Source organism: Neolamprologus brichardi, unplaced genomic scaffold (assembly GCF_056152115.1).
Source record: "Neolamprologus brichardi isolate AB-2024 unplaced genomic scaffold, ASM5615211v1 NODE_ptg000036l+_length_2141236_cov_1, whole genome shotgun sequence".
Classification (NCBI taxonomy): Eukaryota; Metazoa; Chordata; class Actinopteri; order Cichliformes; family Cichlidae; genus Neolamprologus; species Neolamprologus brichardi.
Genome location: NW_028270138.1, coordinates 685,001 through 698,922, shown reverse-complemented (window position 1 = coordinate 698,922; position 13,922 = coordinate 685,001). Strand labels below are relative to the sequence as shown.

At 45.0% G+C, this 13,922-nt stretch overlaps 1 protein-coding gene across 3 annotated transcripts in view; it reads left to right on the top strand.

Moving 5' to 3' along the window:
• Positions 1–8,237: 8,237 nt before the first annotated feature.
• The window catches only part of grik2 (glutamate receptor, ionotropic, kainate 2), a 350,278-nt gene continuing 344,593 nt past the window's right edge, over positions 8,238–13,922 (top strand). For 2 of the 3 annotated variants that reach the window (XM_087837590.1, XM_087837588.1), the window contains exons 1-2: positions 8,238–8,341; positions 10,663–11,057. In XM_087837590.1, coding sequence (XP_087693716.1) covers positions 10,943–11,057 — 115 coding nt within the window. In that variant the 5' untranslated portion in view covers positions 8,238–8,341; positions 10,663–10,942. Of the gene's footprint in view, positions 8,342–10,352; positions 10,426–10,662; positions 11,058–13,922 lie in introns of those variants that run through there. The other variant, XM_087837589.1, reaches the window with a different exon arrangement.

Below are 13,922 nucleotides of genomic sequence, written 5' to 3'. Positions count from 1 at the left end.
GTCTTCTTAAGGCAACCAAATAGTTGCCTCAAAGTGCTTTATGCTGTGAGGTCAAGAACCCACAATAATACAGAGAAAAGCCAACAGTCAGATGATCCTCTATATTTGCTGATGGGTGATGGGTGGGAGACAACAGACACACTGTGGAAGAGAGCCAGAGATGAATAAGAGCTAATGATTCAGTCACAGTGGTGTACAAACACCGCTTTGGAAAAGAGGTGAGTGAAGAAGGATTTTGGATCCAGTGAGATCCATCAAATATGGGCTAGAAGACGGCACTTTGCTAGACCCATGCCTGTGAGCCTCGTGGTTATCTGGATTGGGTTTTGATTATGCACTTGTGTTTGATTTGGTGCTCTATAAATAAAAATATTCTGTTACACTTTATGCAAATCCAGCAAATTGAATTTGCTTTTGCACTTTTTAATACACTGAAAGTAATAAATAAACTTTATTTATACCTCGTCCTTTTATGTCCAGTCTCTGTGGGACATAAACAAGCTGATTCATACAGAATCAACAAGATCAGAAAATCTTCAGTGTGAAGGAAAATCTCAGCTGATCAAGTGAAATATTTTCAGCCTGCCTGTGTACAGGAATTTCTTTATTTGTGTATTATTCACATTATTTGATTGTATAATGCCACTGGATGTTAGCATGTCTCACACTCATGCAGTTTATTGAATGGAAAACTTCCACAACACCCGTCCTGCCCAGTGTAAACTGTTTTGCATCTTTGTAATTATTCCACATGAAAGCTTCGCTTTACCTCACTTTGATCCACAGCACTAGAACCAGTCATGGGTAATACTACTGCTCACTTATGACCTGTGGTGCAGCGGTTCAGCACTATTTCCTTGTTGGACTGAGTTGGTCTCTTTGGGTCATCCAGCTTCAGTCCAAAGACATGTCAGTGAGAATAAATGGTGATTCAGGATTCGCCCAAAGTATGCAGGTGACAGTGAGAGGTTGTCTTTATGTGTTGTTCCTGGACCCAATGATACTGGTGGCTCCAGCACACATATACGGATTGTCACGGTCCTCCGTGTCTTCCTCAATCTCAGGCTACGTCCACACGTACCTGGGTATTTTTGAAAACGCAGATTTTTCAATGCGTTTGCACCTTTCGTCCACACGTAAATGCCGTTTTCGGTCACTGGAAACTGAGATTTTTAAAAACTCTGTTTTTGCATTTACGTGTGGACGAGAAAAACGGAGAAAACGCCAAAAACGCAGCGTCAAAGGTGTGCGCCTTTTTTGACGTCACACTGTGCGCCATGTTATTGTTTCAGTGAAATGAATTTCTACAATACTGTTACTGTTAATTTTACTCTCTGCAGTGTTTAAATGCTTACATATACACACAGTTACTGTCCCTCCACACATACGACTCGGTTCTGCTTCTATGCCCCAGCTTTGTTTACTTTTTCCCGCCGAGGCTTCTAGACTTCTGATTGGCCAACATTTCTACACGGTTAGGAATATAGCGCCACCTGCTGCTTTGGCATGTTCCTAGCAGCATTTTCCTTCATTTCTGCCTTTACGTGTGGACGGGATTATTTTTTAAAACGAAAACGGAAAATCTCCGTTTTCAAAAATACCCGTGTACGTGTGGACGTAGCCTCACTCAGGATTGTTATTGTTAGTCTCTCTCTCTCTCGCTCCTCACAGCGGGTTCTCGCCTTTGAGCCATGCACCTGCAACTAATCACTCACCCGCTGCATGTCCAGCCACTACTTAAGACGGCGACTTCTCATCGCTGGATGGTTGTGCGACTCTCATCGGTGTAGCTCCAGCTCACTGCTGCTTTTCATGTGTCTCCATCAATTGCCTCTTACATTCAAACCCGTGTTTTTCTTTGTACGTAGACCTTCCCGTCCCTGTTTGCTCCTCTGATTTACCGAGTGTGAGTCAGGCGGATCGCGAGTGTTTGGCAGAGTGGCGTGAGTGACGTGACCCTTTCTTCTCCTGGATTTTCCGGAGCCCATCCCGCCTCACATTGTTTATATCAGCTGGTGTTGCGTGAATAAACTTCGTTGTTACTTTAAGATCTTTCGGTGCTGCGCTTGAGTCCGCTCGTTCATGCTGGACACGGATGGACACATGGATGCTTGTTTTAGGCAGCAGTTAGTTACCAGCAGCTCTACATACAAATACACTGGAGTTTGAACTTACATGAATAATGTTGCAGATTAATAGAGTGCACGATGATTACAAACATGCCTGTGTATGAAGTGTTTGGATGAGTCACAGTATTGAGGTCAGCTGATCAGTTTGGCCTGCTGCTGGGTTCCACTGCTAAGACATGGCTTAGTGAGTTATACTGTGATACTGGAACAGTTACTGTAAGAGAAGACGGGCTTTGCAGAAACTGCAACAGTTACATTACAGCACGATCAGGCTGACCAAACACTCTAACCAGGATAAATACAGGCTCTGTTCAGTGACAGATGGGAAACCTCTTCACAGATTCAAAGAATTTACTAATAATAAAGATAATAACAGGCTCCAGGTCCCATCAAAATCTGTAGGTCTGCAGCAGCTCTTCTAAAGGGAAGAGGAAACAAGGAAGAACACAGGTTTAGAGGCGGGTTTGAGATCGCTCAGAATCTTTTAAAAATATATTTTCATTTGTTAAAATAATCATATGGAAAAGCTTAATGCAGGAGACAGCTAATGATCAGTGGCTGAAAGCCCACCCTGACCACAGACAAGCCCCTGCTGACCTGGTGAAGAGGTTAATACGTCGATTGCCTCATTAAAAAAGTTCCTTTCAGACGCTGTATTGTCTCCATTACCTTCATTTCTGGAAGCAGCATTAATCAGTGATCGCTGCAGCACTCTGTCAGACAGAATTATTCATCTCTAAATAGTATTTTCTCATATCCTATTCTTTTTTATCTTATTCAAGGGTTTCAGATGCCTTTTATGTCCCATGGGTAAGAGTAGTGGAGGTTGTTGGATCACAGAGCTGTCATTGACTATTTATTTGTAGCCCCCACAATTCAACTTCTCATGCTGCACACTGTGGTGGGCAGGAGGGGAGGGGAGCAATCAAAGCTCCCTTTCATTTCAACTCCAGACTGTGGCTTCAGATCAGGCCTTCATCACTGCAGGGATGTGCTCCTCCACCACCAAATTGTACGTCTGTGATGGTTGCAGTTATTTCTGTCTGATGGGCTCATTTTGTTCCCTCCATTTCTCATCCTGCATTTTGATTGGCCCAGAGCTAAAATACTGTTTATATCAAGCAGTGAATTCAGGAATTGGATCCAAAAAACCACAAACAAGAAAGGACACAGCGAAGCACGGATGTGATTATGTCTGTTTCAATGCAAATCAAGACGTGTCAGCGTTTTTCACAAATGATTTTCTCTGATGCTGACATGTCATCACATGCTTCTGTCAGAAAGGTGAAGTGTTTGTTATGGCTGCGGTGTTTTTGTCAACACACACATGTGCATACATGTCTGTCTAAAAAACAGTAATAATAATAATAATAATAATATTTATATTTATAACAAGGTGCAATAATAACAGTGTGCAATACAAATACACTCCTTCTTCTTTTTTATTACTAAGTTATTATTCTGTGTTGTGTTGTTTGTGTTGTGTTGTGTTACATGTAGTGCCGACGTACGACAGTTTTCCAATTTCATTGTACTATGTATGACTGTGCAATGACAATAAAGAGTTATCTTATCTTATCTATCTATCGATATCGATATCGATAGATATAGTATGGTATATAGTATGGATGGCTCCCAGTACGGATGGATGTTGTATGTTCTGAAATGTATTGTGTGCTCTTTGTGTGTATATAAACTTGGACACAGAAGCATGCAGATGGCTGCTGTTGACCTGCAGTCATCTTGTCCTGCAGAATAGTTCAGAAGTATAATAAAGTATAAAGCATTCATACAAACATGTTCCAGGGTTATAATGAGGTTTTGCAGCACGTCTGCAGGAAGCTCAGCGTAGACACAGAGGAAACAGTGTTTGCAGATCGTTGCATGGTTCTGTACGACGGTGCCGTTGCTGTTAGAGCTTCGTCAGGACTGAACCTGAGGCCTGGGATACACATCAAACTGACACCTCTGTCTTGCTGTAGCAGTCTACACTGTATAGACCCGTCTTTCTTCATCACAAGAACAACATGCTCTCTGTGAGCCATCTATTGCTCTCACCTCCAGCACAGCATGTTGGGTAATCTATAGGCCCATGGGTCCATCTCATCTCATCACCCACACCAGGGTGTCTTCTCCAGTGCAGGTGTCACGCCTCATTATCACATGATGCTATGACTGTACTGCATCAGTGCACACCATGTGACCATCAATTTTTAACCCTTGGTTGAGGCCAAGCTAGAGTGTCATCACAAGATCATCATCATCATCATCGTGGCACAGACTCCACATGACCCTAACTATCGTGAGTGCACCCTGAACTTCTCCAGGACCACCTGAGCTATCATGTGGATCTCGCACTCAGATGTCCCTGACTGCAGCCTCCTAGCTGGTGTGTCATTGGGCTTCTGGGTGAAGGCTAATGGCCGATCGTCTCTCCCCATACAAGAGTCACAGAAGCAGCGAGGATGTCCTCCAGGGAGGTGCATCTCAAGCTACTGTTGCTGCACTGCTACCCCCTCCCAGTCCATTGTGGCCAGCTCTGATGCAATCTGTGCATCGCTTGCAACAGCCTCAGGGGACGGGGCCGACGTCCTAGTGTCGAGACTACCAGGAGGCCAGTGTAAATGTCAGCCATTGTCGAAACGCCGTGACATAAACAGACGAAACAGCACTTCCAGATCATTACATGATTCTTTGTGGTTTCTCAAAGATTTTGCACTGAGCTGCTTTGTGCAACACTGACACGTTAGCTTCAAGCTGCTGTTGCAGCTTCCTGCTGCCATCTCCAATCACCAGCCACTGTAACGGCGGTCTGGCAAGGAAGGAGCGGCTAGCAGGTCCTGCAGGTCCCGCAGGCATGCAGCGTGGACGTTAGCTGGGCAACTTGGAGGCCAGTCAGTTAGAACAACAGACTTTTATTTGGCATTAACTGAAGACCAGCTTGTGGGGATAGGTTAATTGGAAAATCTAAATTGCCACTAGGTATGAATGTGCGAGTGAATGTGAGTGCGAATGGTTGTCTGTCCCTGTGTGTTGGCCCTGCGACAGACTGGCGACCTGTCCAGGGTGTACCCCGCCTCTCGCCCTATGACAGCTGGGATAGGCTCCAGCGCCCCCCACGACCCTGAAAAGGATAAGCGGAAGCGAATGGATGGATGGATGGATGGATGGAACTGAAGACCATAAGATCACACAAGCAAGGTCTCCACGGCTCTACGCATTCATACATGTTCCAGGGTTAGGTGGTTCCTGCCGCCGGCCCGTTACAGTGGTAAGGTCTCTCTAAAACAGATGCACGGAGAGCAGCGTGCTGGACTGTAATGGCTGCCCCTGCCCTCACTGTAGGAGACTCCAACTGCTACAGTGATATGACGACACCCCATAATAAGTGTTGTTACATCACACACATCTGTCCCAGGGCACTACTGTAAAATAGGAGACACACCTGGCAGCTGTGCCAGTCAGACACCCTCAGCACTGCCCAGGAAACAAACACGGTCACGACTGTTTGAGTGAAAGGATAAACGAGCTCTCAAAATGACAGAAGGGGAGAGGGTTCTCCTTTTAAGATGTGCCAGTTATGTTTCTGATTGCAATGGTTAAACTCAGCGATGGAAGTTATTCTTTCTTTGTGGCAGTTGTGATTTTAGAGCAGTTTGATGCTCTGTCGATGATGGAGGGATGCTTCTTTCTTTCTTTGAATCTTGATTTCATCTCCTTTGCCACACTGTTCCTCCTAAGGCGTGTAAACTGCTCACCCTGCCATGTTTTCCATGGTGTTGCTGTAGACAAGAGTTACTTTCCACCGGTTTCCGTAGAGAAATAGTTTCTGTTGAGCGATGGCTACATCTAAAATACTTACAGTGTTTAAGTCACATGTCATTTCTACATCTTTCTCTTTGATCTGAGTCCGTTCACGTTTGTGCTGTAGGTTGTCCCTCCCTCCCACTGTGCCACAATCAGGGATACATGTGTTGTAGCAGCTGCTCCCCTTAACCTGTACAAAGGAGCTGACCTGAGATAATTATTTGGTAAAACTACAGAGAGCATTTGTAAAAATTTGAGTAATTTGTTGGGAAAGATATTTAGAGGTGAAACCTGTTTCATTTGGGATGCAATCATAGACTCTTCCATGGATACGAGTATTGTGGGATTGGCTACAATGTAACCTTCCAAGCAGCATCTTTTTCTTTCAAGAAGGAAGCTGTTGATGCTACAGCATCATTCAGGTAATCCACACACTTTGTTAGAGCTTCTGTGGATTATTCAACAGCTCTCGGTGGGAATTATTTACATTTCCACATCTTTGGATTCCCATAAATGACTGAATGTTGTTCTGAATAAAATTCAAACTCACAGCGAGATCCACAGACATTTAATTTAGTGGATGACTTCTAAGCTCTTCATCGTTCTCTCAACATTCAAAAGCATCTGAGTCCATTAACAGTTTACATCCATGATCATAATCGCCCCTCTCTTCTGCAGATTCTTTATTTGACTCAGTTAAAGCCCTGGCAGTTATATTTTAGTCCTCTGTCTGTCTTTTATTTATGTTTTTTTTTTGAGTAGTTGGATCTTCTAAGCGACTCGTTTCGCTGTTTTTGGTTTAAAAGGGAATTCAGGCCAAGGTTGTTTGCACATTGCTTGTTGATTCCAAGGATTTTCAAGGACTTCAGCACTTTTGTGTTCATTTGACCATTTTGACATTTATTTTTAAGAAACAGCTTTCACATTAAAAACATCAGAAACATCAGAAACATCAGAAACACATCGCAGCAGGCAGCAGTGATGTGTAAAACAAACAGGAGGGTCGTATGTGTGAGACAGCCAGCTTGTGTTACAATACAAAGCTGAGGATGTGAGGGTGCTGATGAGGCTTCACGGCGTGTCTCTCTAACGGGTCAACGCAAAGATGATGCTCTGATGTCACACTAGCATCATGTCCATGTGGTCAGACCTTCTTGGTGCAGAAATGTTATATTTTCCTAGTTAATCTGCTTTAACAACAACAATGAATTTTTATTATTTACTTAATTTAAACATGTTGTAAATTCTGTTTTGTTTCTTCCAGAATTTTTATTACAAAGTTTCACATTTTTACTTTCATAGTATTTTATTTTATCTTAAGTTTGTGTGTACATTTATTTATTTTTTGCATTTTCACAGTTGGTTTAATTATTTTAAACGAATATTTTTGGTTATTAAACAGGTGAGTTGGTGCATTTCTGAAGCCAGTGAATTCTGTTGATGGGGAATCTTGCTGCTGACAAGATGTTTTCATAATGTCACATTTTTAGTGCTGTTATATGGAAGATCTAAAAAGGTTTCCCATCACTGTTACTCTCAGCACTGCAGTTTGTATATTTAATGTAATAAAAAACGACCCTCTGCCTTCAGTTTATAGAACTGACAGGAGGCTTCATTGTGTTCTTTCCACATGAAACACAAATGCAAAATTAATTGTGTCCTCTCGCATTAAGTTCTACAAAAGCCACATGCTACTCTTAGCAAAACTTCTACTTTTTTAACCACCAAACACTGTTTGTTTTTAAACAATAAAATGTAATTTACGGAGTATTTTCCACATTTGAAGTGCAAATATGTGACCGGACTGAAGCAGCCGGCTGCGCTGGGTCCACCAAGCTCGGTATGAATCCACTAAACTCGGGGCTCTGCAGCAGCGAGGCCCGGCGGTAGAAAATCCCTGCTTTAAATTCTTTTGGAAACCTTACTGTCACAGTTTGAGATCCAACTGCACACTGCTGCATGAAACGATACCTGCGGGAGAATAAAGACACTTAATGAAGGCAATCTTCATCCCATTGTGATGCGCATTTATTCAGCCTCGTGGCATTTAAGCGATCTACGGGATCAGGCTTACCGAGTCCTGTGGTCACTGCCACAGCCCCAAACTGTAAGGTGCAGGTAGGTGTTTTGTTCATATGGGCATCTAAAGGATCGGAGCCTCAGTCTGAGCTGACAGGCAGTCGCCCCGCTGGGGAAGCTGCAGACTCGGTGTCGGTGAGTCCGGAGCGTCCCCCTGTTGCTTTAAGCAGTGCGTCCTGCCGTCCGACAGGAGGCGTGTCTCCCCTACGGCCGGAGCTCAGCGCTACCAGATGAGAGCGCGGGGGAAGCGACGCGGTTCCTCCATAGAAACAAATCAACTTCTTTGTGCTGCTTTGATGACTCTCCTCTGCTCTGCTCTGTCTAAGGTAGGCACGCTTTTTCCTCCAAACTTTACACTTATTTCACGCTTAAACGCGACCCTCTGGATTTGTTCAGGAGCAGGTCAGCTCTTGTGGAAACACGTCAGAGCAGGTAGAAGCTTTTTCGCGTCGTTTTCCAACCTGCGCCGCTGACGCCTCAGGCGCGGCTTGAAGTTGGTCCGTGCACTTTATCCAGACACCTTTAGAAACAACGATGTCTCAAACACGGCTCGGATCTGTGCTTCAGAAACTCTGCAGGAAAGTGACCTCCCATGTTTATGCACGACCTCTGTGTAGAGGCGCTTGTCACCGTACGGCTACCTCCTCCTCTTTCTCCTCGTCCTCGGCCTGGTGCTCTCACTGCTGTGGGCTCGCAAGACATTACAAGGGTCGTTAAATTTCCACCATGATCCACTTTATGAATGATCCGTAAATAACGTCTCTAGTTCGCGCGGTTTGATGGAAACTCACGAGATGAGCCACGCATTTGAAACCCACGAGCGCATTAGCTGTAAATCAACTTTATCATCGGGCAGTGCTGCCGGCGGAGAGGCTCCCTCATGCGCTCTTTACGCCCTTTCCAAACGCACAAAGGGACATTTGTTGACCTGTAAGTCTGTCTGTGAAAAGAGGAGACATCCGGATGAGTCTGTGTGCTGGTGCCAAGTGTGAGGTCGTTTTTACCTGTACGGTCCACCAGCGCGTCTCTACGTTAGTTTGTAAAGCTGCCTCTTGTTTTTCTTCTTTGTGTCCAGCTTTTAACTCGAGCTTGTAATCTCCTTTTGATTTAGTAACATAGTAACGTCCTGTGGAATCTGAGGATGAAATGAGAAACAATGTTACAATAACAGCCAATAGTGATACAGTAGTAATATCATTATTCGGTGTGACAGGTGAGGTGTAATGGCCCCAGAATCGTTTTACATTTACCTTCTGCACACCCACCTGCGTGTCTATAAACGGCGGGCACAGCAGTAGTTTTTGTGTTGCCTACAACAAATGATTGCAAATATGGAGTCAGCTTAGGAGTAACAAGATCACCCAAACTGTGGATCATCAGTCCAAACAGAACATCTCTGCTCATTAAGGAGGCCAGCGAGCAGAGGGAGCTGGCATCATCACGGGAGCATATGTGAAAGCCATCTCCTGCTGGAGCCTCGGAGTGAAATCAAGCCTCTGTTCGTGGTGCTGAAACACACGCGGGGTGTCTCCTGCTTTAAAACATATTCTCTGTTCAGGTGCTGAAAGAGCCGCAATGAAAAGCTGGACGTGAAGCACAGGCGTGTCTGCGCCGTGGAAAACTCAAAGCGAGACTAAAATGCGGACAGCGTGGCCTAAAGCCCACGGAGAAAGTCCGTGTTAGCACTCCGTCATCATTATACTTGTATTTTCAGTAGTTGACAGCTGTGATTGGAGCCAAGATATTTTTATTTAATGCATTTTAAATTATCCCCACTTCCGCACACCTTCACGCGTCTGCGTTACGAAGTTTATGATCTATAAGTTTGGGAAATGATGCAGCTCATTAATAGGACTGAAATTCTGACTGAAATTTTGGGAACAAATACATTTACGTTTTGGGGCTTTTTTGCCTAAAAATCCGGTGACTCTTGTTAAAATGTTTCATTTCTAAATGGCTTCCTCACAGAGAGCGTTACAGTCACACGGACTTCACCTCCAGTAATTCTGCGCTGCTATAAAGCGACAGAGCCTCCAGAGTCAGGCACGAAACACATGAAATGTAAATGTGATCTGGAGGCTCGTGTCTAACAGGTTGGCCAGTCTCGGTCTGAGAAGAATGAATTTCAAAAAAGCAAAAGTAATTCCAGAGACAGAAGCTGGAACACCGGCGCGCCGAGCGCAGCCTATTCATCACGCTGAGTTACAGTGACAGCTTAGCTTCACACACGGAGCCCACGCAGTCCGTGCTTGAATGACTTCGATCAAACACTGGCGATCATTTCGAATTCATGGCTCGGCTTTTACGGGGCTGCGCACGACGGCCGACGGAGATTGAGCCGAAGCGGAGAAACGTCAGCGCGGCGGCGGGCGAGCTGGCCGGGGATACAGCAGGGACAGGAGTGCGGGAGGTACGGCACTTTGGTAGGGGACACAGATCCACGAGTGAAGTGTGAGCAGCAGTATACCCTGTCCATCCTATGCGCTCGACGTCAGATGCTGTGCGGCAGTGCAGCGGGAGGAGCTCGGACTGGGGAGGCTCACACCGCTTCTCTGTCTTTCACTCTCACTTTGTCACTTCGGTAACCCCCCACCCCCTCCCCCAGCCCCAACTCTCACCCTCTTCTATCTCTTCCTTTGTCTTTCAGTAAATGGATTCCCCTGCCTAGCATGGATGCCCCGACACCTCCACATTCACCATCCTCTTCCTCAGCTGGGGGCTTTTTCTTCTTGGCGCAGTGAGCTGGACTCGTACTGATTTTTTCCCCTCTTGCCAAATGGATGTGGGAAAGCCGCTGCTCAGCCCGCTGGTGAAGATCATGCCTTGATCTTACAGCTGCCTGAATTCACGTCGTAGGGGTTAAAGAGAAAACAAGACAGAGGAATATACGATCCAGGGATTTAAACCCAGCGCACCAAACAAGCACCATGAAGATCCCCCACCTGATATTTAGAGCCAGGCTCAGGTGCACCGTCAAGCTCCTACTGCTGCTAACACACTGTGTGGGGCTTTTACACGGGATGCCACATGTGCTGAGATTTGGTAAGCTGCTTCTTTTCTGTCGTCTGTTCAAAAGTTTCACTGCTGTGTTTTCACCCCATAAACGATGCTGCTCCATCCCCACCTGTTGGAGACTCGCTGTTTCTCCCTGCTCTGCTCTTCTGACTCTTATTTGCAGAGTAACCAGAAATTTGGCGTGAGGGTCGTGTGTGCAGAGAGTTGGCACAGACCTGCTGCACAGAACGGATTTATGAATGGCCTTCAAGTTTAAGGGAGTGGGCAGTGTGTAGCAGAATGACAGCGTAAACATTCACAGACATTAACAGCAGCGATGAGCTTCCTGTGTGTGATGTACTGATGGTGTGATTTTTGTGAAATTACACTTATTATTTCTGTTATAAAGAATCATATTCACACACTTTAACTCTGTGCTCAGACACACAACAAAGGAACCACGTGTGGTTTTCTAACACATTCATGCTACATGATACGCAGGACATCTTCCAACATCTTCTTTTGTAGCTGCATCATTTTATTACATTAAATTATATTCTCAAATTATTTTAAATACGAGTTGAATCGACTAATTTACAGACTTGAATGCGATGCTTGCAAAAGCTAAAAGCCGCTGATTTCACCGAACAGTGTGGCTCAAATAGTGACGAAGATAATTGAACTTTTTGTTGAATTTCATCCATCAGGTCACGGCGAGGAACACAGACATACGCAGAATACACAAAGTGTTTTAACACAAACACAGGTGCTTCTTCTTAACAACATCACGTCGTTTATTCTTTGAAAATAAAGTAAAAGGATTCTGTGTAATTAAAGCCACGGTGAACATTTCTTGCATTGATTAATAGGAAGTGATGAAGTGCAAATTGATTTTCTGCTGGTGGAGCTTTGTTGGATTTACACGACACACAGAGAACGAGGAGCTCTGAGCTCGTCGGTGGCTGACTGCCTCCCACACTTATCCACATGCAGAGCGGGCACAGACTGCCCCGTTAGCACCACAGCCTTTCCTGCTCTGTGATTAATCGGCCTGTGGGACAGGTTGTTCCTTTTTTGCCACTCGTGTGTGTTCAGGAGGCATCAAGCTTTCATTACCGAACGCAACGGACCTGCTGAAACATTCAGTGTAAGCATTGCATCAAACATCCATTAGAGTCTTTTATCCTGGGACAACACAAATGTACATTAATATTAAGCATGCTGTTTGCAGATAGGTGGCAAACTCGTAAAAAACACTAAATAAGCAGCCGTCAAAATCAAAGTTAAAGATGCTGCTGACAAAACACAATCCAGCTCCTCAGCGTCTGTCCGTGGACACACTTCATGTCCCTGCATTTTGTGTTTGAGATGTGTCAGGAATGACGTCATGTTAGTCGCGAGACATATTGAGACTGTCACAGAAGACACCGGCCCAGCGATGACGACATGTGGAACTATAGGGAACCATTAACTGCATGTTTTTCATGCACGTATTCCCTGAGGCTCAGTGCATGCTGACGTTTTTCTCTTAGTCCTCACATACAGTCAGATTTCACCAAACAGTGAGGTTAACCCTGCAAAAACCCAACTACAGTTACAGCCTAGCTTTAATGCACCTTATTATCAAACAGCAAGGAAGAAATGTGAAAACATACATGACAAAATTCTGGAATCACAGTGACTGTAAAGCATTAACAGTAATCATCATCATCAAACGCTCCTCTCTGAGGACGATGCTGTTATTGCCGTCACCTTTGCTTGCAGCTTCTTTGTGAGTTGCCCTGCAGCTGCACACGTGTACGTACAGACGGGAAGAAACCTGGTGGTTAAACAGAGATAACTAAGATATCAACCAAGCAGACGAAATAAAACAGGCAATGGCAGGAACACCGTCCCAAGCAGGTACAGCTTGTGGGATGTTAGGAGGCTAGATTTCATGAACACGGTGGGTCAGATCAAAACCTCCTGAACACTCAGTATTACTCCACACTTCAGCTGGAACAGCAGTTACAGCAAGTAGAAGCTCACAAACAATGCAGCACATTTAAGAGTCGTCGCTGTTAGAAACACACACCCAAAAAACCAACAGAGCAAAGCTGCCGGTGTGGCCGGCTCCTGGGACAGCAAACAGACGCTACAGGAACACCGAGTTCTTATAAAACCTTTGAAACTGAACTTTTAAATGCTTAAAATGATTTTTATCCAGCTGAGCAGAGAACAGAGACATTACATCGCAGCGAGACTTTAAATGTGATCGTGCGTCTTTTGAAGACAGACACATGCTGACAGGAACCTCATAACTGAATTTTCCCATGGCCCGTTGAAGCTAACGCTCGAGTCGGATCAGCTGGAAGCGCTGAACCGTGATGACGTGGGACCTACTGTCTGTGTAGCACTGACTCCAGCCTGCTGCCTCTGCTGAGACGTCCCAGAGTTGTGAGGAGATGTAATGCACACAGGTCAAATTGGATTACCTGTGTGTGGAGGAAGTCACAGAAATGCAGGGGCACTGTGTTTCATACATCCACCTCCTGAGCTGCTGTTAGGAAGCAGACGACTCCACCACATTAACAGAGACGTTTAGGTCGAAGAGGTGCTCCGACTATTTCTCATCAGTCGTACAAAGAAGCGAGTTGAAATTGGATTTCTGTGCAGTAAAGACACCAGTCTGCACCGGGCCTCTGTTATGTCTCCAGCATGGCTGTTGAGTATGTTGCATTGGCTGCGCTGGTGAGCATTAGTATGAAGGGCAGTGTTTAATGGGCCATGCAAGCTAAATGCTGCAGGTCAGAGCCAGAAAAACGTCCTCTTAGAAAGACCTCAGACAAGCCTGACTGTCAATAAGTGAACAGAAGAGCAGATCTGGCCTCATGCATTGCAAATAAAATGATTTGCAGAGAACCAAAAGATACT